This window comes from Pelodiscus sinensis, chromosome 2 (assembly GCF_049634645.1).
Source record: "Pelodiscus sinensis isolate JC-2024 chromosome 2, ASM4963464v1, whole genome shotgun sequence".
Lineage (NCBI taxonomy): Eukaryota > Metazoa > Chordata > Testudines > Trionychidae > Pelodiscus > Pelodiscus sinensis.
This window is the reverse complement of record NC_134712.1, coordinates 219,486,980-219,509,924: the sequence shown is the minus strand read 5'-3', so window position 1 is coordinate 219,509,924 and position 22,945 is coordinate 219,486,980. Positions and strand designations below refer to the sequence as shown.

The 22,945-nt window shown below is 42.3% G+C and overlaps 1 protein-coding gene across 1 annotated transcript in view; it reads right to left on the bottom strand.

Moving 5' to 3' along the window:
* LOC102445414 (macrophage mannose receptor 1-like) overlaps positions 1-22,945 on the bottom strand; it is a 69,360-nt gene that overhangs the window by 26,714 nt on the left and 19,701 nt on the right. The window contains exons 7-16 of the mRNA XM_006119500.4: positions 18,176-18,289; positions 17,082-17,197; positions 15,653-15,801; positions 14,526-14,725; positions 11,685-11,812; positions 10,086-10,173; positions 8,075-8,219; positions 1,573-1,608; positions 1,305-1,468; positions 456-523 (exon numbers count right to left, since the gene is read on the bottom strand). Of these exons, the coding sequence (XP_006119562.2) occupies positions 456-523; positions 1,305-1,468; positions 1,573-1,608; positions 8,075-8,219; positions 10,086-10,173; positions 11,685-11,812; positions 14,526-14,725; positions 15,653-15,801; positions 17,082-17,197; positions 18,176-18,289 (1,208 nt within the window). The remainder of the gene's footprint in view (positions 1-455; positions 524-1,304; positions 1,469-1,572; positions 1,609-8,074; positions 8,220-10,085; positions 10,174-11,684; positions 11,813-14,525; positions 14,726-15,652; positions 15,802-17,081; positions 17,198-18,175; positions 18,290-22,945) is intronic.

Sequence of the window (22,945 nt, the reverse complement as noted above, 5' to 3'; positions counted from 1 at the left end):
CTGGTCCCATGTTGCAAGCTGCCCTTGTTTCCTGCTGACTGGATGGGAGAGGGTGATGAAATGAAGAGCACATGTAGACAGCACATTTGAGCTTTTTGGAAAAAAGGAAACCACACTTACCGCAATAAGTGTGTCCACAGCAGGGGCACAATCCCCAAGAATGAGAATGTGCAGAGCTGGACAATTTTTGAAGGAACAACTTTACAAAATACAAAGAAACTCATGACCTTTTTCACATGCATATGGCTTGCTCACATTTCTCCCAGAATTCAGGAATTGAAAAAGAAAAAATGTTGTTTGTATAACACTGGAAAACTACATTTTCATGCAGACTAGGTCTAGAATAATTTTTTTGCAAGAGTGTTAACAAACTTGGACATGGAATACTTAATAGTCTCAAATAAAGCAGCCATTCATTGTTCAAAACAAGTTTAAAAAGTTGCTTCTTTACTTACCTAAATTTTTGATCAAAGCTGACCATTAGACCAATGAAATATGAATTCATTCTGTTTTTAGTGTAAATCTAAAACATGAAGAGATAAAACAATGTATCTTTTATTCTGAGTAGAAAACTAGAAAGGCCCATCCACCTTTGTGGTGCTGTTTTCCCTTTCTTTGGATCCCAGAGGACATAGAGCATGGCTCCACCTTCCATGCTGTGGATAGGAAGTAAAGCCAGGGAGAGTGAAGGTAGGAGGAATGTGTAGGGCAGGACAAGAGTAAACATTATCTCCTTGCTCCCCGGCCCTGCAAAGCTCAGACAGAAAGGATAATACAGCCTGGGGCAGTTTCTCCCATCTCTACCTCCTCAGCCTTCACATACTTTCTCTCTACCCACCAAAAGTAAATAAAATCCTATAATAAGATTGTGGGCCTGTGTTTTTTTCTCTGCATCACTGCCTTTATTTTGTCAACGGCTTTGCTGCATCTCATGCCTGAAGCACTCACATCAACATCAAATGGGGTTGCATTATGTTGTTAGGGCCCAACCATACATTCCCGATTCAGTCCAAAGCCCATTATACTTGGGACTTTTGAACCTAACCAGCAAAACAGCAACAGACTTTGGAAGTTATTATTTTGCACTGTAATTCGTTAGTTAAGAAGCTAATTTTATGTCCCAGTTATATATTTAAATGTAATGCATTAACCAGGCTGGTCAATTGTACAATTAACTCCTGATGAGATGTGGTGCAGGTCTGAAGGGATCCATTCTATTCTCCCCAAAGTTTCAGAAGCTGAGCATGAGGCATCTATCATGGCTATGTTGAATGCATTTTTTAATCAATATGTCTGGTTCTTACATATCTCCAAAGAAATTTGCGTTCACTTTCACTGTCAATGACAACAAGATTTGCAGACTTCTTCTTGCAAATATCCCAAGCTTTCTCCATATGGACATTTTCCGTGCTGAAGTAGTACTGCTGGTCTTCATAGATAACCCATCCATCATCAGTGACCTTATAATCTGAAGATAAAGTAGTTATATATGCCGTATTTGTATCTGTACTGCACAAGTTCTTATCATTAAGTTATATTATTTTTGTGGCTTGAGGGGGAAAAAAAACCTACCAAATGTGGTACTTGGTTCAGGTTTTGATGGTGTACCTGTAAAAGAAAATATCAGCATGAACTATGTCTCATGAATGTTCACACAAATACATTTATTTTGTGCAGTAGCTAATGACAATGACTTATGCACTGTACAGGTTTTTCACATGAATTTCACAAAATGAATTTAAAATATATTTAACATTTAGAATATCACAGAATACTTAAATTTGAATAAAACACACATGTCCTTAGAAAGCACTAGGTTGCAATAATTACACACTGTGTACACAACTTTTAAATATGCTTCAAATATATTTTGAAATCCAAAAATATACTATGTAGACAGAATTAAATTTTTTCATTAATATTCTTTGATATAATAGGGGTCAGAGCAGGCCATTGCAGGCCTTGGTCACTAGTAATGCCACCAAGTACATCAGTGCAACAGCAATAGCCTAAAGATCTTAAAGGATTCAAAGCTTGACAGTGATTTTTCACAAATATTTGTTTCACAAATATTACAAGTAATTTTCTGTGTCCTCACTGACTCGTGCTTTCTTGATGGTTCTGTTTGTGTTTGAAAAGTGGGTTTTTGAGAGAAGCTTTGCAGATGTGTACACAGAAGTCAAACCAAGCAGAAAGGACAAAGTGTAAGAAACTATGAAGGTGAGTGACTGAGAAAGCAAAAGAGTCAGACAAGGTGGGAACACTGGTGGAGTTGATGCAAGGCCTGACACAGGAGGATAGATTGTAAGCAGTGCTTAATTTGTAATGAAAGAATTGCCAGGGCTTAAGCAAATTTTTTATGTTCATAATTGATGCAGCAAGCTAGCGGTGCTAGGGCAATGAGCTGCCAAGTCTAAAGGTGCCAGGGCTCAGTCCAGGCAAGTCCCTGGAAAAAATTAAGCACTGGCCACAAGGGACACAAGGGCTAGATTTACATAGAGCCCCAAAGCCTTGTCCTAGCATAAATTCTCACACTTTGATCAATTCTAACTACCTACTTTCTAAATAGGGAATGAGGAGGAAACCAGCCTGCCCCTTGCCTCAAGTCTGGCACCAGCCTGCCGTTTGCCTCAAGTCTGGCATTCTAGAAAACTTCTTCCTGTGTGTGTGTGTGAGGGGTGGGGGTGGTTATGGTTGTGGTTGTGCAAAGGCCATTGTTTCTCTGATTTTGATTGAGACACAGATTTTATGAAAGAGTATGAATGAGGAACAGAAAGTCTTTAGGTTATTGCTTCAGTTTAGGTTTTAACAGTCAAATAACCTTGTTTGCTCTGTAGTGATGGCATATAATAAAAACTGGATTATTTAGCGTATATGGTCCCTGATAAAGATAAAAGTGATTTATAAAGATTTTAGGTTTTTTTCAAATTCCCCCCCACATTGTGACATTTCAGGGCAGAGTTAAGGTTGTGTAGGTGTCTTAACTGCATTTTCCAACCTGATCATATTCAGATTTCTTTATAGTGTAACCAGAATTCTGAATTTCCTAGATTTGTAGTGAATGGTTTGAAGACAATGGCAATACCCCTGAAATCTAGTTTCTAGATTACTCTGAAGCTCTCTCATCTTTAGCTCCATCTTTGCCTACAGGTTTTTGTTTTGTTTTTTGTTTTGCTCTTAGTTTTAAAAATTACTCAGAATCTCATATATGAACAGAAACCGAGGAACCTGGAGAAGATATTTGCATGTGATATTTCTATTGGGTTGAAGACATGTAATAACAATCTGAAATATTTTTCCTTTGTTTTTTTCACTTTTAAAGGTGATTTGCTAGGCTAGGGCAAAGCAACCAGAGTCACTGATGAATATAGGTGCATTTCTATGTGCTTCACATAGCAAAACCACTAAAGCATACTAGTGGATCTGGCTCTCAATACACAAGTGACATTGGCTTAGCGTGCTGTGTTACGGAGAAAAGCACTTTGCTGAGACCCAGGGTCCCAGCTTTTCTGATGTTTGTGGGCTCCTCCTACATTTATATTTCAGTTCCCCTGGCTGTGATGCAATACAATAATAATGGTGATTTTATAAAATATAATATCAATACACTAGTCTACAAACTTTTACAATCCCTTCCTTAAGGAACTGTATGATAAGACATTGCATAAGCAATATTGCATCTTACAAAAGTCAGTCCCTTGGTCACATCAAGGTGAAATAAAAGCAAAAACAAAAATCTAGGAAACAATAAAAGAACTGCAATCTTCTCTCTGCAGCGATCTGAGCAGGATAGAATAAAAATACTCTCTCATAATGTTTACTTCCTTTCATTCTATTTCTAAAAGTTTGTCCAAGATGAAGATGAACTGATTAGAGCTTCCGCAAACTGTTTCACAAATCCTTCTGACTATTCTTCTTGAGAAGTGACACACATATGCCACCCAAAACATAGTGTTCAGAATGCTAAAAAGGAACTGCACAGGATGTGCTTGCTCAGTGCACCGAAGCCAATATTCTGATGCTATCCTTGTCATTCACCAAATGGTTTTTAAAATGCAAGTACAAAACACCTCTTGATATTCCAGAATTGCTTGTGTCAGGATGAACCTCAAGGGTTCAGCAGTTTCATTGCCTATTTGGCAGTTGCTGTTGCCTTCTTTACCTCAACCTCTGTTTCTTGTGTGCTCTGGGCTTTCCTTTCATTTTAGGGATGTGGATAGTAGCTGCTATCAAACTTGCCTCAGAGATATCTCTGTACCACAGATGACATTGTCCCCTCTCTTCTTTTAGACAGGTTCTGGTGCCTGTGCCCTCTGGTTATAGATTCAAATACTCAACTGGGAGAAGGGGCAGAAATTCTACCCACAACCAGGAAAGAAAAAAAAGGAAAATTAGACAGAGACTCTAAGGGTATGTCTACATTACAAAGTTAATTCAAACTAATAGCTGTTAGTTCGAATTAACGTTCATAGGCACTACACATACAAACCGCTAGTTCGAACTTAAATTGAACTAGCGGAGCACTTAATTCGAACAAGGTAAACCTCATACTACGAGGACTAACACCTAGTTCGAATTAAGTAGTCGAATTAAGGGCTATATAGCCACTTAATTAGAACTAGTGGGAGGCTAGCCCTTCCCAGCTTGCCCTGGTGGCCACTCTGCGCCAAACCAGGGAAACTCTTCTGCCCTCCTCCCGGCCCCGGACCCCTTAAAGGGGCACGGTCTGGCTATGGTGCTTGTGCCAGGTGCAAGCCTGTCAGCACCTAGCCAGCAGACCCTGCACCTGGCACGGAATGAGCCAGCCACCCGCTGCCACCCAGCCCTCCACCTCTTCCTGGGACCAGGCTGGCGGCTCCCAGGAGCCTGCCCGGGGCCGCAAGAGGCAGGCGCCTGCCTGCTCTAGTGCGGAGATCGTGGACCTCATCAAGGTTTGGGGGGAGGCCTCCAACGTCCACGACCTCCGCACTAGGCACAGGAAAGTGGCCGTCTAGGCCAGGATAGCTGCCAGCATGGCCACCAAAGGCCACATGCGAACCCAGGAGCAGGTTTGCATGAAAATCAAGGTAGTCCAGTGAGACCCCCGACCCTGAGCCCTGAGCTTAGAACATAAGAACATAAGAATGGCCGTACTGGGTCAGACCAAAGGTCCATCTAGCCCAGTAGCCTGTCTGCCAACAGCGGCCAACGCCAGCTACCCCGGAGGGGATGGACCGAAGACAATGACCAAGCCATTTGTCTCGTGCCATCCATCTCCAGCCTTCCACGAACAGAGGCCATAGACACCGTTCCTACCCCCTGGCTAATAGCACTCAATGGACCCAACCTCCATGTATTTATCTAACTTCTCTTTAAACTCTGTTATAGTTCTAGCCTTCACAGCCTCCTATGGCAAGGAGTTCCACAGGTTGACTATTTGCTTTCTAAAGAAGAACTTTCTTTTATTAGTTTGAAGCCTGCTACCCATTCATTTCATTTGATGTCCTCTAGTCCTTCTGTTATGGGAACTAATGAAGAACTTTTCTTTATGCACCCTCTCCACACCACTCATGATTTTATAGACCTCTATCATATCCCCCCTCAGTCTCCTCTTTTCTAAGCTGAAAAGTCCCAGTCTCTTTAGCCTCTCTTCATATGGGACCTGTTCCCAACCCCTAATCATTTTAGTTGCCCTTTTCTGAACCCTTTCCAAGGCCATAACATCTCTTTTGAGGTGAGGAGACCACATCTGTACACAGTACTGAAGATATGGCGTACCATAGTTTGATACTTCCCCTCCTCCTTCTTCCCCTGGCTTCCCCCTTCCAACTCCTTCCTCCCAGGTTTCCCCCTTCCCCTCTTCCACCCTCTCTCTTCCCCTCTCCCACCTCCTTTTTCCAGTCTTCCCAGAGGTTAATCCTCCCCACTCCCCAGTTTTGTTAAATAAAGAGAGTTTCTATTTTTGAACACGTGTCCTTTATTTTTTACATCAGGAAGGGAGTCTAGGGAAGGGTAAGTGGAAGGAGGTGAGTGAGGAATGGGGTACGAGCCCCCGATGGGGAGGACTGGGGTGGCTCTGCGGAATCCTCGGGGTGGAAGGTCTCCTGCAGGGTCTCCTGGATCCTGACTGTCCCCCGATTGTCCCCCCCCCAGATGGCAGCCTGCGGCAAGTACAGCCGGGCTGATGGCCGAGTGCTGTGATGTGCCGAGTGCGAGCACTCAGGGTACTTCAAGACAGGACTGCTTTGCTGTCCCTCATCGAGGTAGATAAGCAAGCGGGGAACCACGAGAACTGTCTGTCTGGGGTGGGGGTTGGATCCTTTTAAGCACAGCCCTCGGCTAGCCTGAGGCAGCAGCACCACGCTCTAAATTGTAACCTGATGCCCTGCCGGCACCTGTTCCGGCCAACCTTAACTTTGGTTCAGGGTCCACTCAATGTGGACATGCTAGTTAGAATTAGAAAAACGCTAATTCAAATTAGTTTTTAGGTCTAGATGCACTAGTTCGAATTAGCTTAGTTCAAATTAACTAATTCAAATTAAGTTAGTTCGAATTAGTGCTGTAGTGTAGACATACCATAAATGAGCTAAATATTTATTTTATTCAGTATTTCAATGTTGGTCAATTATTCCTACAGCCCTTATTTCTCTGAATCACTGCATTCCCAGGGACCTAGCACCTCCTGGTGCCTCTCATTTCTGAGTTGTAAGAGAGTGTGGTGATAGTGGAGCATCCTGTGAGCACTGCGAGGAAGTGGTATTGGGGTGTATTGTGTTCCACAATGACCTTTTGCATATTTTCTACTGCTGAGAGCCCTGCCCTTTGGACAACATTGGTGTAAAGCTAAATCAACTTCTATTTTTTACTCCTTGCCTGAGCAGGTTATTTTTTTACATTCCATTGCGTGTTTTGGATACGAGGAGTGCTGGCTAGCACCTGGTGACTAAGGGGTTAAACTCAGGTGGCTAGCAAGGCTGGCCAGAAGACCCATTGAGGATATAGTGCTGAAATTTGAATTGTATGTAGATATCTTACCTGCTTTCTTTGAAGGAGACTGCAGCTTGTTTTTCTCTTTTTTTTTTTCAAGCTTTTTTGGGGCAAAAGAGCTTGGGGGTATGCCTGGGGAAGGAATTCAAGTGTTCCCTCCTGGAGTTTTTTTTTCCAGGGTTAAATCACTTGATGGTGGCAGCTTTTTTTCCCCCTCAGAGCCAGTGCAGCTGTGACTCTGGGGAGTTTCTGTAAGCAAAGCCTACAGAGGCAAAGTATTTAAGGTCTCTTCAGGGCCTCCATCTTCTGCACTCCAAGTGCCAGAGTAGGAAACATCCCTGACACTGAGTCAATTCACTTGTATTATATTTTCAGACAACTTAAAACAGAGCTACTTTTGGTCAAAGAACTTGAAATTCCTGCCTTCCAGCTCTCTTTTGGACAAAACAGATCCAGATAAAGGGAGGAGATAAGAAAGAGAGAAACTCCTCCTAAAGAGATAAGCATCCTTGCACTGCAAATCTTTTCAATATATGGGATAACAATGAGGGGTCCTGTGGCACTTAAGGGCAAGTCTACACTGGGTAGTTATTTCAAAATAACTCCACTTATTTCAAAATAACAAAGTGAGCATCTACACTATCAAGCCAGTTATTTCAGAATAATGGGCTTGTTATTTTGAACTAATAATTCCTGCTTGTGAAGAAGAATAGGCTTATTTTGAAATAGTTATTTTGGGAATTATTATTTTGAAATAGCTTGGCAGTGTAGACATAGCCTTAGATCTACTAGGTCATGAGCTTTCATAAGTAAAATCCCAGTTCATCAGGTGAGTTGGAGTGGAAATTACAAAATCCAGGGTATATATAACAGCAAAAGAAGTTATCTGTTAATTGTATGAGACAATGAAGTAAGGCCGCAGATAAAATACCAGAGAGCTTTTTGACCTGTGTCCCTGCATTTAGTTAAGAGATCAGAATTCATGACCCTTCCTATGCTTTCAAACAAAAAGTGATTCTCAGTGTCATACCTATTTTTAATTTTAGTTAGTCTAGCAAACTGATTGTACTGCTTACATAGCTCTGATTAAATAGAATAGGAGTCTTACCTTTTTTTATTTCACAAATCCAATTAAGTAAATGTTCACAATACAAGTCATTCCACTGCATTTTTGAATTTCCCTCAAACATCCCACAATGTTCAATTCCTTTGTCATTGTTGGGTTCTCCTTCACCCCAGTTTTCATAAATCACCTATGGTGGAAACACAGCTCTATTACCAGTTTCTTCTATATGAGGGAAACAGTTGTGATCTGCACTGTCAAACAGCCTCTGGAGTTGGTCCTTTCAAGTGTTTCATTTCTGAGACCAATCAGAGTAAGAGGTGGTGTGGAACCAATAAGCTCCCCTTTTGTACAGAGGGAGATAAGCACCTTGTATTATATGAAAGGGGTAACCTTGAGGAGCTGAAGAAATTGTATCTTCGCTTCCTCCTCCTCCTCCTCAACTAGCTGGTAGGTACGACTCAGGGATGTAGAGATGTGGCTGTAAATCAGTGGTCCCCAACGCGGTGCCCGCGGGCGCCATGGTGCCCGCTGGGGCATTTGTGTGCGCCCGCCGACAACCTGGGCCAGCCCCACCCCCGGCACATGGCGCACTGGAGGTGCCGGCCCCAGGTGCACGACACGCACCGGCACCTGGTGCACGGCGCTCGGGCGGCCCCAGCCCCGGGGCACATGCGGGCGCGCGGCTCGAGAGGCGGCGCTGGCCCTGGGTCCACGGCACAAGGCGCTCGAGCGGCCCCAGCCCCGGGGCACATGCCGGTGCCGGGTGCAAGGGCATCCCCACCCGTGGCGTGCCCCAGGATGCGTGGCCCCGTCCCCGGGTGCCTGGCGTGTGAGTGGCCCTGCCCCCGGACGCCCGGGAGCCTCTAAAGGTTGGGGACCACTGCTGTAAATGGTGTAAAATTGGAGGAAGTATAGTACATCCCTCTATAAGTACTTTATTTCTCTTATGCCAAAGTCAGTTTTATCATCTCCAGGCTGATGTCAGGGCCTGTTCTCATTGCCATGAGGTGGCAGACTAGTTTTGATAGTCCAGCCTCAGTCATGAATAGTCCCTATTGTTCTGAATGGTGATGCTGATTTAATGGGACATTGTATCAACCTATTAACCATCCAGATTGCCTTCCCCACATATTCCATCCAGGTTGATATCTGTGGTCACATAATACTAAGTAATGAGAAAAGCCGCTAGAGCATCACTGAAGGAGGATATTTTCCAGTTTGAATATATTGTGGGATTCATACTGCGTTGCACATGCTCCCTGTTTTATGGTTATGTGGCTGTGGTGGGAGGCATGAAATGAGTCTTTTCTGCCATCATAGCCTCGGTGAAGACTAACATTATGTCTACACTGCTGAGAAAAGTTGGGAAAAGATACATAAATTGCAAACCACAATTTGTGTACCTTTTTCCTTTTTTTTTTTCTGAAAGAGGCTTTTCCGAAATGTGGCCCATCTACACAGGGCAAAATTTTGGAAAAAACTCTTCTTTCGGAACATTCCTTATTCCTCTCACTGAGGATGTGTCTAGACTACAGGGTTTTATCAACAAAAGTGGACTTTTGTCGACAAAACTACACCTGCAGCTACATTACTGCTGACTTCCTGTTGACATAATTCTATGAGGAATAGTGCCTTTTGTCGACAGAGCTATGTTGACAGAAGGCATTATTGCATCTACACTGTCCTTTGTGTCTACACTCCCATGTAGTCTAGATGCTCTTTGTCGACAAAGCCTCTGTCAACAAATGCCTGTAGTCTAGATGTACCCTGAGAGGAATACAGGGTTTCCGAAAAAACATGTCCACTTTTTCGGAAACTCTTCTGAAAAAGCGGACACATTCCTTGGACACAGCAGAACTTTTCTGGGATTTCCCAGAAAAGCTTTGCAATTTAGGCATAGCCTAAACGATTGGACATGTTTAGTGTAATAGAGGAAGTGCTTCTGGTGAACTGCATATGAACACTTAGGAGGGAATGGAAAGGGTATAAGAAAAGGCTCAGAAAAGATTACAATAAAATTATAAAAGTCAGCCCAACTACTAATCATACTCACTGAAGAGCCATCAGTCCAGGTGTATCCTTCATCAGGATTCAAGTAAATCAAACCAATCCAGAAACGCTGAAAGAGAAATCCCTTTTCCCTAAAATATATGATATGATATACATCTGTGATGGTATACAATAGGACAATGATATAAACTGTTTATACAAAAGGTGTTTTAAAACTTATAATAGTTCAAAAAAAATTGAAATTTCTATAAAATTAACTCATAAAAGGAACTCTCAAAGAAAAAATCCCTTGTTTTAGTTGTACTTCTTCATGATGTACTAGGATGTATTTCTCTCAGAAAAGTGTTTTCTCCTTTTTTCCCCTACATAGATATATTGGCCTGTATTCTACTCTGTTTATGCTACTCCAATAGGAGAAAAACAGCCCCATCTCTCTGGGGGACATAAAACCAGCTCCTATTTTAAACCTGTCCCAGTTCCCAGATGAGGGGTTTGGTCAAGGCATGCTGGTCTCTCACAATTCTGAGCTGATAAGACAGCTCCTTGTGAACGGTTGCCAGCTGGTAGAGTTTAGAAGAGCCATGAGTAGCCACCACAGAAATGACCCAGGGATCAGCGTGCCACAATTAGCACTTGTGATGCTTCCTGTGTACCACACCAACTAGATCTTAACTGCAGAAGATCATAAGGCCTACTAGGAATATAAATATTTGCCATCCTAGTGTTTGATGGAGAACAACTTCCAAGACCAGAGAAGTGGCAGGGAGGTAAAATGAAACAAAGAACTGCAAATCAATTTAGTAGCTAAATAGTAACTAAAATTCTCTTTTTTGGTGCTTAGGTTTCACTTTCATGATACTCATTATTATTTCTGGTGCAGTACCACATTCAGTCCCAGACTGAGAACAAGACCTCTTTGTACCCGATATTGCATAAACCCATCACAGGGAACAGTTCCTGGCCCAAAAACCTAATAGCCACACTAAGCGATAGATTCTTCTAGGAAAAAAGGGTAGACAACATCTGAATCCCTAGTCTATCTTTTGGTAGATAGCTAACCAAGCAAAATAAAAAGCAAATTTGAAAACAGATATATCCTACATATATAGTATATATAAAACTAATATGGACAAAGTGGCAGAAAGTTTCCCTTTGACTTGTAAATCATTATTAAATCAGTTGAAAACCAGATATTGAGACTTTGTGTAGTTCGTATAGCTACTTTTCAGAATAAAGCCACACTTCAGTGGCCTGATTTTGAAAGAAGTTTCATCACAACCTCAATTTTTGTGCACACAATTTCACACCTGTACATGCTAGTGGTTAGAGGTCTGACTACCTGATTTGCTGGAGCAATCATAGAATCATAGGACTGGAAAGACCTTGAGGGCTGATCTACTCCAATCTCCTGCACCTAGATCATGCACTTAGACATCGAGTTCCTGACTTTCGAGTCTCATATTTTGCCCAAATTTAAAATTTAATTTAAATATGGTGATTGAAAAATACATTAGGTGAAAGATAAAATGAACAGATTTCTTACTTGAAATTAACACTTTCAGAAAGAATACAAGAGTATTGTTATTCTTCTAATACATACCTATCATTAAAGTGAATTAATAAATATTTTGTAAATACTCACAGAAGCACCTGCCATATTGTATGCTTTACTTCTTTTCTGCTGATAGTGATCAAGTGTCCTCCTATTTCTCTACAAAATTCTTCAGCTTCAAACCATGATTTCTTTTGGTTTCCTTCTCTCACAAAAATCTAATGAGGATATATTTCACAATAATCTGTTATTTTATTATATCCTTCCTATGTAATAAAAGCAAACAAGCCCTGGGCAGTTACTTTCTCAGTCATGGGATTTCATATATTTCAGCTAACCAACCCAAAGGGTACCCAGAAGGAAAATAACACCTGAAATATGGATTACAGAATGCATAATTCTTCGAGTCCATAGTTTCACTTTGTTTGACTAAAAACATGTAGAGGACTGGGAAGTCTCATAATTGCCATAATTCAGAGTGAAAAAGCTAGTCTGTATAATTTCATAGGCCACTGAATGAAGTGAAGAAAAATAGAGTGGTTATATCTAAACAGAAAGGGGTAAGCAGGAAGGGTGTGAAAAATCAGGAGATTACTGAGAAATGAATGGATCCAAACACAAAGTAATGGGAGAGAGAGGGAGATATGGGTGTAGAGCTCAGTCCTGAAAGATTCTGAGTGCTCTGGGCCTGACTTAGCAAAGAAATTAGGCATGTGGTTAACTTTAAGCACATATTTATGTGCCTTGCTGGATTGCGGGCCCAAAATGCTCTACAGGACTGAGCCCATACTCACGGTTGTTCAAGTCTAGAGGAAGATGTCTGAGGAGCAGGAAAGTATTTGATCTGATAAATGGTAATACAAATAAATCAGTAATAATAGTTTAAGTGTGGTGTGATATAGGAGAATTATACAGTCACTGAAGTGTAAGGGTATGTCTACACTACCACCCTAGTTCGAACTAGGGTGGTTAATGTAGGCAACCGGAGTTGCAAATGAAGCCCGGGATTTGAATTTCCCGGGCTTCATTTGCATGTTGCCGGGCGCCGCCATTTTTAAATGACCGCTAGTTCGGACTCCATGCCCGCGGCTACACTAACCTACATTAACCACCCTAATTCGAACTAGGGTGGTAGTGTAGACATACCCTAAGGCTACGTCTACATTGGCCCCTTTTCCGGAAGGGGCATGCTAATTTTTCAGATCGTAATAGGGAAATCCGCGGGGGATTTAAATATCCCCCGCGGCATTTAAATAAAAATGTCCGCCGCTTTTTTACGGCTTTTAGAAAAGCCGGAAAAGAGCATCTACACTGGCCCCGATCCGGCCCAATCCGCCGGAAAAAAGCCCTTTTCCGGAGGATCTCTTATTCCTACTTTGAAGTAGGAATAAGAGATCCTTCGGAAAAGGGCTTTTTTTATTCCTACTTTGAAGTAGGAATAAGAGATCCTCCGGAAAAGGGCTTTTTTCCGGAGGATCAGGCCGGATCGGGGCCAGTGTAGACGCTCTTTTCCGGCTTTTCTAAAAGCCGTAAAAAAGCGGCGGACATTTTTATTTAAATGCCGCGGGGGATATTTAAATTCCCCGCGGATTTCCCTATTACGATCTGAAAAATTAGCATGCCCCTTCCGGAAAAGGGGCCAATGTAGACGAGCCCTAAGAGATTAACCTTGTATTTATTTCCTTTTTATGGTTACTCAAGACTTGGAAACTCGGGCTATGAAGTCACTGATTCACTTTTGCTTCTGTAAATTATTTTTCTTTCATGTGTATATTCTCTTCATTCATGGGAAATTTTCTAGTTTATACTTTCACTTTCAAATTTACCTGGGTGCCACCAGATACCAAATGTAACACTGGGTTTGTTTACTACATGTTGCTTTGTGCAAAAAAGTTTAGAATGATGCCAGGTTGCTATGTCTACTTATGAATAACGTTATCGTACAGAGACACTGTTGCCAAACAATTCAAAAGAGCTCGGATTCCCAGCTGCCAGAACTTTGGGTCCTTTAAATCACTGCCATAGCCCCACATGGCATGCTCCAGAGTCCTAGGAGGTAAGCTCCAGTTGGCTCTGAGGCTGGCTTCTCAAGCCCTCTCCCTCATGCTCAAGGCCCTACTCCTTCCAGAAGCAATTCTGTCAGGCCCCTGGTTGAGAATCAGTGCTCTCATTTAAAAAGCAATAAGTATGTTTCAAGCCCTGGTGGTAGAGAGAAAAAGCTTGAAAACAATATAAAAAAGAACCCAATATTTAAAAAAAAAAAACCTCCTGATTTTAAGCCAACATCATGATTTCCTGGTATCCTGATTCAATTTTGAAACACTTAGGTTATATCTACACTAGAGAGTTTTTTTTTCAGAAAAAGACTTTTTTCCAAAAAAACTTCACTTATGTCCATACTGCAATCACGTTCTTTCGAAAAAATCAAAAAAACAGAGGGGTTTTCCCGACATTGGTAAACCTCTTTCTATGAGGAAGAAGCCTTTTTGTAAAAGAGCTCTTTCGGAAAAAGGCATGTTTGGACTGTGAAGAAGGAATTCTTTCTAAAGAAGAGGAAAGAGGAAAAAAGCACAGGTGCCCTGGTAGCCACTCCATCCAGAGTAATCACAGATTACATGTGAGATAGCATCCCACTTAATGGACACTATATTTCGAAAAAGCAGATCGATTTTTGATGCACTTTTGCAGTGTGGACGCTCTCTTTCGGAAGAAGTTTTTTCAGAAGATCTCTTCTGGAAAAGCTTCTTCTGAAAGAAGCCTGCAGTCTAGACGTAGCCTTGGGGTTGAGAGTAGTGTTGTGAAATGGGGTCTCCAAAAAGTGAACGTTCTGCCACACAATGCAGATTAGGGAATGACTGAGAGCCAGTTTCAACTCCCAATGCAGGGGACGCACAGTGTGTAGTCAATGAGGTGGCAAAGTTTAATACTTACTTTGAAGCATGAGCTAATATAATTGTTTGAATCCCAGCCTTCAGGACACGTAGGGGTAAGAGATGTTAAAGGAATCAGAGGATGTGTCACACCCTCAGCCCACTGCTTGCAGAGAAATGTTGCTGTTTTCTCACAACTAAGAACATCCCATAATCCAGCTGCAATCCCAGTTTCCATGGCAACACAGCCTGACTTTCCTCCTTCACGATACATAAAATACATTTTAAAAGGTTAATAGAAAATTATGTATTTCTCTGAACTTGGGACTCTGCTCTGCTCTTAAAGAAATTAAACTTCTATTTCCATTCCAATCTGTTGTTTTTTTAATAAGCCAAAGGATGGAAGTTCTAATATAGATGCATAGACACTTGGGTCCAGGTATTTAATGGTGTATAGGAATTGCTGTGCTCAGCATTGCAACGCAAAACTGAGAAGGCACTTAGGAGGCATCTAAAAGAATAAATTCCATTAACTGCACATAGTATTTAGAGCCCAAAGTGCCTCAATCCCTTTTGAAAGCAAGTCTTATGCTTCTAAATGGTTAGGTGTTTTGACACAGTGCAACAACGCTTACGTGCTTTTAAAAATCTGGGTCTCAATGCCATACGTCTCATTAATACAAAGAACACTAGCAGAGGTACATTAACTAATCCATGAGCCCATCTCTACCAAATGGTGAGAAACCTTACAAAAGGTGAACATTAATAGTCATTTTTCCCACCATCGTGAGACTATTTTTAGTCTATTAATCGCCATATTTGCTGTTCGTTCATTTTTCCCTTAAGCACTCTACCAGTCTAATTGTCTGGCCACTGATTTCAAGCACTAATTTCTTCCGTGTGATGAACTATGTCAGCCATTAATGCTGTAATACAATTTTGAAAACATTGAGGCCCTGTCAACCCCTGTAGCAGACCTTCAAAGTCCCTGCTCACACAACAGCATAGGACAGGGAGTAGCAGCCCACTGATATTCTTGTGGCTAGCCTGCTCCTTACTACTCCCTTTACTCCCCTGAAGGAATACAAAAGAGAGCCCTTGATTGAATCCTGTCTAACCTACCAGGCAATGGAGAATATTCAGTCATCACTACAGACAGCACATATTGCGCAGCATTGCAATGCATACCAGGCATTGCTGAGTTCCAGTGAGTGAACAGAACTGCTTCACCATTGGCCCACTTGAAAGTCCCTTGTTCCTCTGCATCTGAAAGACCGATCCAGAAATATTTTTCAGGCCTCAGCCCAATCAGACTAATCAGATAGACTTGTTCATTTCTGTGAAAGAAAATAAAGTTTAAAGACAATGTTCTACCATGATTTAATCATGGTTTTTCTTTGTAATGAAATCATTCAGAATGGAAAATGTGATTAAAAGTTGATACAATGGTTGGTTTAAGTCTATTAATTTATACTTTGAACAAATTCAGCTGCTGATATTAGTAAGGAAGCATGATAATTATGGCATATCTGGAACCATTCCTTCTCCTCTTGTACAATAAGACATTCTGAGTATGTCTAGACTGCATCCCTCTGTCAGCAGAGGGATACAGATTAGGCAGGTCGACATTGGAAATGAAGCGGGGATTTCAATATCCTGTGCTTAATTTGCATAAAATGGCCACCGTTTTTGCAGACTCAGCACTTTGTTGGCAAAAAGCAGTTTATATTATAGCCTATCAATTATGAATTAAAATTAAAATAAAATGATAAACCATTACAAGTATTTGAATCCATCTATTATGAATTAAAACATTAAAATTGTCAATTTTGACGCAATGTACAACACACAATGTGTTCTACATTTTGGTCACTTGTCACACATTCTGACTGGCATTGTTGAAGACTGAAAGATATGAGCACTACCATTTTCTCATAAGCCAAATCTGTACCAGGAAGCATAGCTTATGTATGATTGGATTAAAAAATGAGAAGAGATAAAGGAAGAGAAGCTCAAAACAAGGAGAAAAACAGTATTTGAAAGTCCTTGGTAAGAGTATAGGGAGGATTTCTGAAATGACAGATAGAGCATCCAAAAAAGTAGGGAGTTGCATAGAAGCAGAAGCAGGCATGAAAGCAACGTGAAAGAATGATCAGGTAAAATGGTAAAACCAGTAAACCAAATCAAAATTTGCACTTGAAAGTTAAAATCCAAGAAGTGTGACTCCTTTGAAAGTGAGATGATAATGGACCTGTAGGATGTGGTTAATATTAGAAACAGCACATCAAGAGTCAGAATGAAATCTCAGAAGATGATGGAAGGAAGCAAGAAAAGAAGGAGGCAAGTCTGCCTACGAGCAGTAAATGGAAAAGAACTGAAGACTACATTTAGCTCATGAGGGACCATCTCTGCAAATCTAATTTTACCTGGGAAGTACCCGGATACCATTACCAAACCTGTAGAAAACCCCAAAATACATAGGCATTCATTTTTCCCATGTAGATCCTTTGTATTTGGCTCAGCACTAGGAAAGCTCTGGTGTATTTTAAAATGTAGAACCCTCAGTGCTTTTTCTATCATTAGTACAACTTTAAAAGAACAAAAAGATTGTTCATACCTGTCTTCAACAGTAGCCAGGTAACCGTTGCTTCCTTCACATGTCTTATTTGCTTCTGAGAATGTTACAAATGTATGTCCAACCAAATAACAATGAAAACCATGTCTTGTCCAGCCCTGTGACAAACATCAGGCAATCACATGAGTTCTTGACAGTCTAACATATTGATTGCGTTCTGCCCTTTACATATAACTAAATATTGATGTGAAATTGATTGAGAGAGAAAATTTCATAGAGAAAATAGAGAAAAGAGACTGTGCTAACCACACATAGGCAGGGCTGTTATTAACTTGTTACGGAGATCAGTATTGTTATTATTCAGGTGATGATGCAGAGAGGTCTACAAGGGGCTGCTGTCACCTGCCCCAACTTTTCCTTCTGCCCTTTTACGTTAATATGATACTCCTAGAGTATCTTGTCTTTCCTGATCAGGGTGGCCTTACACAGATTTGCAGGCTTGGTTACAAGCCCTAGAGGAACAAATGTGCTGACTTTGTGCTGCTTAGAGGTAATTTATGGTATATGTAGCTCAAGAACTGTAGGCTCCACAACCTTGAATTACAAAAATGATTTAAATTACTTACCTATAACCAAAGCTATCTGACTGCAGAGAAGGATCCTTGTGATCCATCTGAGGTTTGTTCCTCCTAAGTCTACTACTGAGGTTTACCCAAAAATGGCATAGATTAAACAAGCGGATTTTGGGACAGTTGAGACTTGCTAAGCATTATGGGTTTTCAATTGGTCTAAGAGCCTAAAATAAACATAGGATGTTCTGATGACTTTTGTTAAGCAAAAGGGTCTGTGTATATCCATATACTGAAAGGGAAACTGGACTCCATTACAAAGGAGAGGGCATGGAGGAATTGAAAGTGTTCATATAAATAGAAAATTAATTCAGACTATATTTGCATCTGAATAAAAACTATAAGTGTATCAACAGCTCACTCAGGGAAAAACCACCAAGCTCCTTCAAAAGTAATTACTAAATAGAAGGAAGAGGTCACCATAAAAGACAAAGTATTTCAAAGAGCATGAAACTCAATAAGCTAAATGATCTTTACAGAGTCCCATATAATCAAATTCATACTTACTCTCTGGCAGCCTGGATGGATTACCTCCTCTTCTCTGGGAGCTTGGGCTAAGGGTGTCCTTTTGCAGATATAACCAAGTTTCTTTTCACAAACATTGGCTGCCCAATATCCATCCTGAACATGATGGGGAGAGAAAAGAATGTCCAGAAAGAGGGATTTATAATCTTTAGAAAACTGTTGATTTCCTCTTTCCTTACCCCAAGAAAGCTGGTGTCCTTGCTCATTTTTAATTTAGAACATAAGAATATAAGAACATAAGAACGGCCGTACTGGGTCAGACCAAAGGTCCATCTAGCCCAGTATCCTGTCTACCGACAGTGGCCAGCACCAGGTACCCCAGAGAGGGTTGACCGAAGACAATGACCAAGCGATTTGTCTCCTGCCATCCCTCTCCAGCCTCTGACAAACAGAGGCCAGGGACACAATTTCTACCCCCTGGCTAATAGCACTCCATGGACCCAACCTCCATGAATTTATGTAATTTCTCTTTAAACTCTGTTATAGTTCTAGCCTCCACAGCCTCCTGCAACAAGGAGTTCCACAGGTTGACTATTTGCTTTGTGAAGAAGAACTTTCTGTTATTAGTTTGAAGCCTGCTACCCATTCATTTCATTTGGTGTCCTCTAGTCCTTCTATTATGGGAACTAATGAAGAACTTTTCTTTATGCACCCTCTCCACATCACTCATGCTTTTATAGACCTCTATTCTATCCCCCTTCAGTCTCCTCTTTTCTAAACTGAAAAGTCCCAGTCTCTTTAGCCTCTCCTCATATGGGACCCGTTCCAAACCCCTAATAATTTTAGTTGCCCTTTTCTGAACCCTTTCCAAGGCCAAAATATCTTTTTTGAGGTGAAGAGACCACATCTGTACACAGTATTCAAGATGTGGGCGTACCATAGTTTTATACAGGGGCAGTAAGATGGTCTGGGTCTTATTTTCTATCCCTTTCCTAATAATTCCTAGCATCCTATTTGCCTTTTTGACCGCCGCTGCACACTGTGTGGAAGTTTTCAGAGAACTGTCCACGAAAACGCCAAGATCTCTTTCCTGATTTGTCGTAGCCAAATTAGCCCCCATCATACTGTACGTATAGTTGGGGTTATTTTTCCCGATGTGCATTACTTTACACTTATCCACATTAAATTTCATTTGCCATTTTGTTGCCCAATCATTCAGTTTGGTGAGATCTTCTTGGAGTCCCTCACAGTCTGCTTCTGTCTCGACTATCCTAAACAGTTTGGTATCATCTGCAAACTTTACTACCTCACTGCTTACCCCTTTCTCCAGATCATTTATGAATAAGTTTGTTGCATGAATCGGTTGATAAATGTAGATCACATCAAAAAGTGATGCACCAGATTCATCACAGCATTGCTCCAGTTCTATGCTACTGTAACTCCAGTGAAATGAGTTGGACTAGAGTAATGCGGCCTTGCAGGTGCCCCAATGAGTATAACTATGTCATACTCATGAGCAGGAGACTTGTTGCAAGCTGGCGAATTATGTGAGAGAGCAAGTGAAAAACACACTGAAAAGAAATTATAATCTGTATGAATGTTGATGTTAGATGTTACATTTTAACCATTTATTACATTGTTTGGTAATTAATTGGATTAATTTTCTTTTGGTATGTTTATGAAGGAGACCTAAGAACTGGCAACCATTTGATCTTTTCTGAAAAATAGTCCACTTGAAATGACTTTTGTATTTATTTGTAGTGTTTGGGGTGCTTTATTATCTTGCATTTTTTTTATCAAGCTACACGAATTAAACTAGCACGAATGAGAAAGCTGAAAGAAACAAGATGTAGGTGAAGCCATAGCTCCCTCCTCAGCCTCTGCCACATCTTCTGAGTAAGAATCATCTGGTTATGGTGATTCATGCTCTTATCACATCGCAATTGGACTATTGCAATGCATTCTACATGGGGCTGCCTTTGAAGTCTTTAGAAATTACAACTGGTTCAGAATGTGGTGGCTTGAGTTTTAACCAACACTTGCTATTTGGAGCACATTATGCCAGTGCACCGGCAGCTGAACTGGCTTCTGGTATGTTTCCAGGCACAATTCAAGGTCCTGGTAATGACCTATAAACCCCTAAAAGGGTTGAGACATGGGTATTTGAATGGTCATCTCCTCCTGTATGAACCTGCCCAGAAATTAAGGTAATCTGGGGAGGCTCTGCTCTGTGTTCCTCCACTTATAGAGATAAGGCTAACATCTATGTGGAGCACGGTTTACTCTGCCTTTGCTCCTAGGCTATGGAATTCTCTCCCCAAGAACATTTGCCTGGCACTAACGCTGATATAGTTTCAATGCCAGGCTAAAGCCACCCTTTTTACCCGTGCTTTTATTGTTGCTTCAGGTTGTGTGTGTGTGTCCCTCCTCTAAAGGTGTCTTAGCAAGTTTTATGCTCCCCATCGGGGTCTTCGATTTTATTATATATATGTATTTTAAAATTTTGTAAGCAGGCTCAAATATTTTAAAGAGAGAGGGAGGGTAAAATATTTTTAGCTAGCAAGCAAGCAAGCAAGCAAACAAACCTCTCTGGGTACGTCTACACTACAGCGCTAGTTCGAACTAACTTAGTTTGAATTAGTTAATTCGAACTAAGCTAATTCGAACTAACGCGTCTAGAACTAAAAACTAGTTCGAATTAGCATTTTGCTAATTCAAACTAGCAAGTCCACATTGAGTGGACTCTGAACAGGGCTTAAGGATGGCCAGAAGCAGTGCCGGCAGGGCATCAGAGGAGGACTTAGAGCATGGAGATGCTGTCTCAGGCTAGCCAAGGGCTGCGCTTAAAGGGTCCCGACCCCCACCCCGGACACACAGTTCTAAGGGGTGCCCCGCTTGCAAAGAAGTTCTGGCTTGGAGTGCCCGGAGTACCCACACTGGGCACATCACACCACTCGGCCATCAGCCTGGCTGCACTTGCCGCAGGCTGCCATCTGGGGAGAGGGGGCAATTGGGGGGCTGCAGGAGAGCTTCCACCCCCAGAAGCCCGCAGAGCCAGCCCAGTCCTCCCCATCGGGGGCTCGTACCTCATTCCTCCCTCACCTCCTTCCACTTACCCTTCCCTAGCCCCCCTTCTTATTGATGTACAAAATAAAGATAACGTTTCTTCCAACATTGACTCTGTCTTTATTGAAAAAAACTGGGGGAGACTGGGAAAAGGAGGTGGGAGAGGGGAAGAGAAAGGCTGGGAGAAGGGAGGGCAACTAACATGATCAGGGGTTGGGAACAGGTCCCAGATGAAGAAAGGCTACAGAGACTGGGACTGTTCAGCTTAGAAAAGAGGAGACGGAGGGGGGACAGGATAGAGGTCTCTAAAAGCAGGGGTTGGGTGGAGAGGGTGCATACAGAAAAGTTCTTCCTGAGTTCCCATAAAGAAGGACTAGAGGACACCAAAGGAAAGGAATGGGTAGCAGGCTTGAAACTAGTAAGAGAAAGTTGTTCTTCTTGACAAAGCAAATAGTTAACCTGCGGAACTCCTTGCTGCAGGAGGCTGTGAAGGCTACAACTAGAACAGAGTTTAAAGGGAAGTGAGATCAAGTCATGGAGGTTGGGTCCATGGAGTGGTATTAGCCAGGGGGTAGGAGTGGTGTCCCTGCCCAAAGTTTGTGGAAGGCTGGAGAGGGATGGCACGAGACAAATGGCTTGGTCACTGTCTTCAGTCCATCCCCTCCAGGGTCCCTAGGGTTGGCCGCTGTCAGCAGACAGGCTACTGGGCTAGATGGACCTTTGGTCTGACCCAGGACGGCCATTGTAAGCTCAGGGCTCAGGGTCGGGGGTCTCAGTGGACCCCCTTGATTTTCATGCACACCTGCTCCTGGGTGGCCAGGCTGGCAGCTCTCCTGCCCTAGCCGGCCACTTTCCTGTGCCTAGTGCGGAGATCGTGGACGAGGTCCACGATGTGCGCACTAGCCCAGGAAGGTGCCTGCCTCTTGCGGTCCAGGGCAAGCTCCCGGGAGCCGCCAGCCTGGTCCCGGCAAGAGGGGGTGGGCTGGGGGGCATCGGGTGGGTGGCTCTGTGCCATGCCAGGTGCAGGGTCTGCTAGCTGGGTGCTGGCAGGCTTGCACCTGGCACAGGCACCGTAGCCAGCCCGTGCCCCTTTAAGGGGTCCGGGGCCGGGAGGGGGGCAGACGAGTTTCCCTGGTGTTGGCCAGAGTGGCCACCAGGGAAACCTGGGGAGGGCTAGCCTCCCACTAGTTCGAACTAAAGGGCTACACAGCCCTTAGTTCGAACTAGCTAGTTCGAACTAGGTGTTAGTCCTCGTAAAATGAGGTTTACCTAGTTCGAACTAAGCGCTCCGCTAGTTCGATTCAAATTCGAACTAGCGGAGCGCTAGTGTGGCGCCTAGGAAAGTTAGTTCGACCTAACGTCTGTTAGTTCGAACTAACTTTGTAGTGTAGACATACCCTCCCTCAGAAGAGCTACTCAGGCTAAAGCAAGAAGAGTAAGTGGAACCCTGAGCAAGAGAGAAAGATGAGAGGATTTGGGGCTCCGTTACAGTTATAGGATCATAAGCTTTCCTAGGCAAAACCCACTTCCTCAGCACCTACTTGAGGCCTTTTACAGATGCTGAACCCAGAAGCTCAATTCATCCCACAATGTTATTCAGCGAGCCAGTGTCAGAACCAGGATTAAAATGGAGATTTGATGGTCCATATTTAATTCACAAACCACAGGGCACACTAGGTAAACTACTTCATTTCTGTGTTCTTCAGTATTTCCCTGATAAGTGTTTGCCTCAAGCTGATTTTTTTT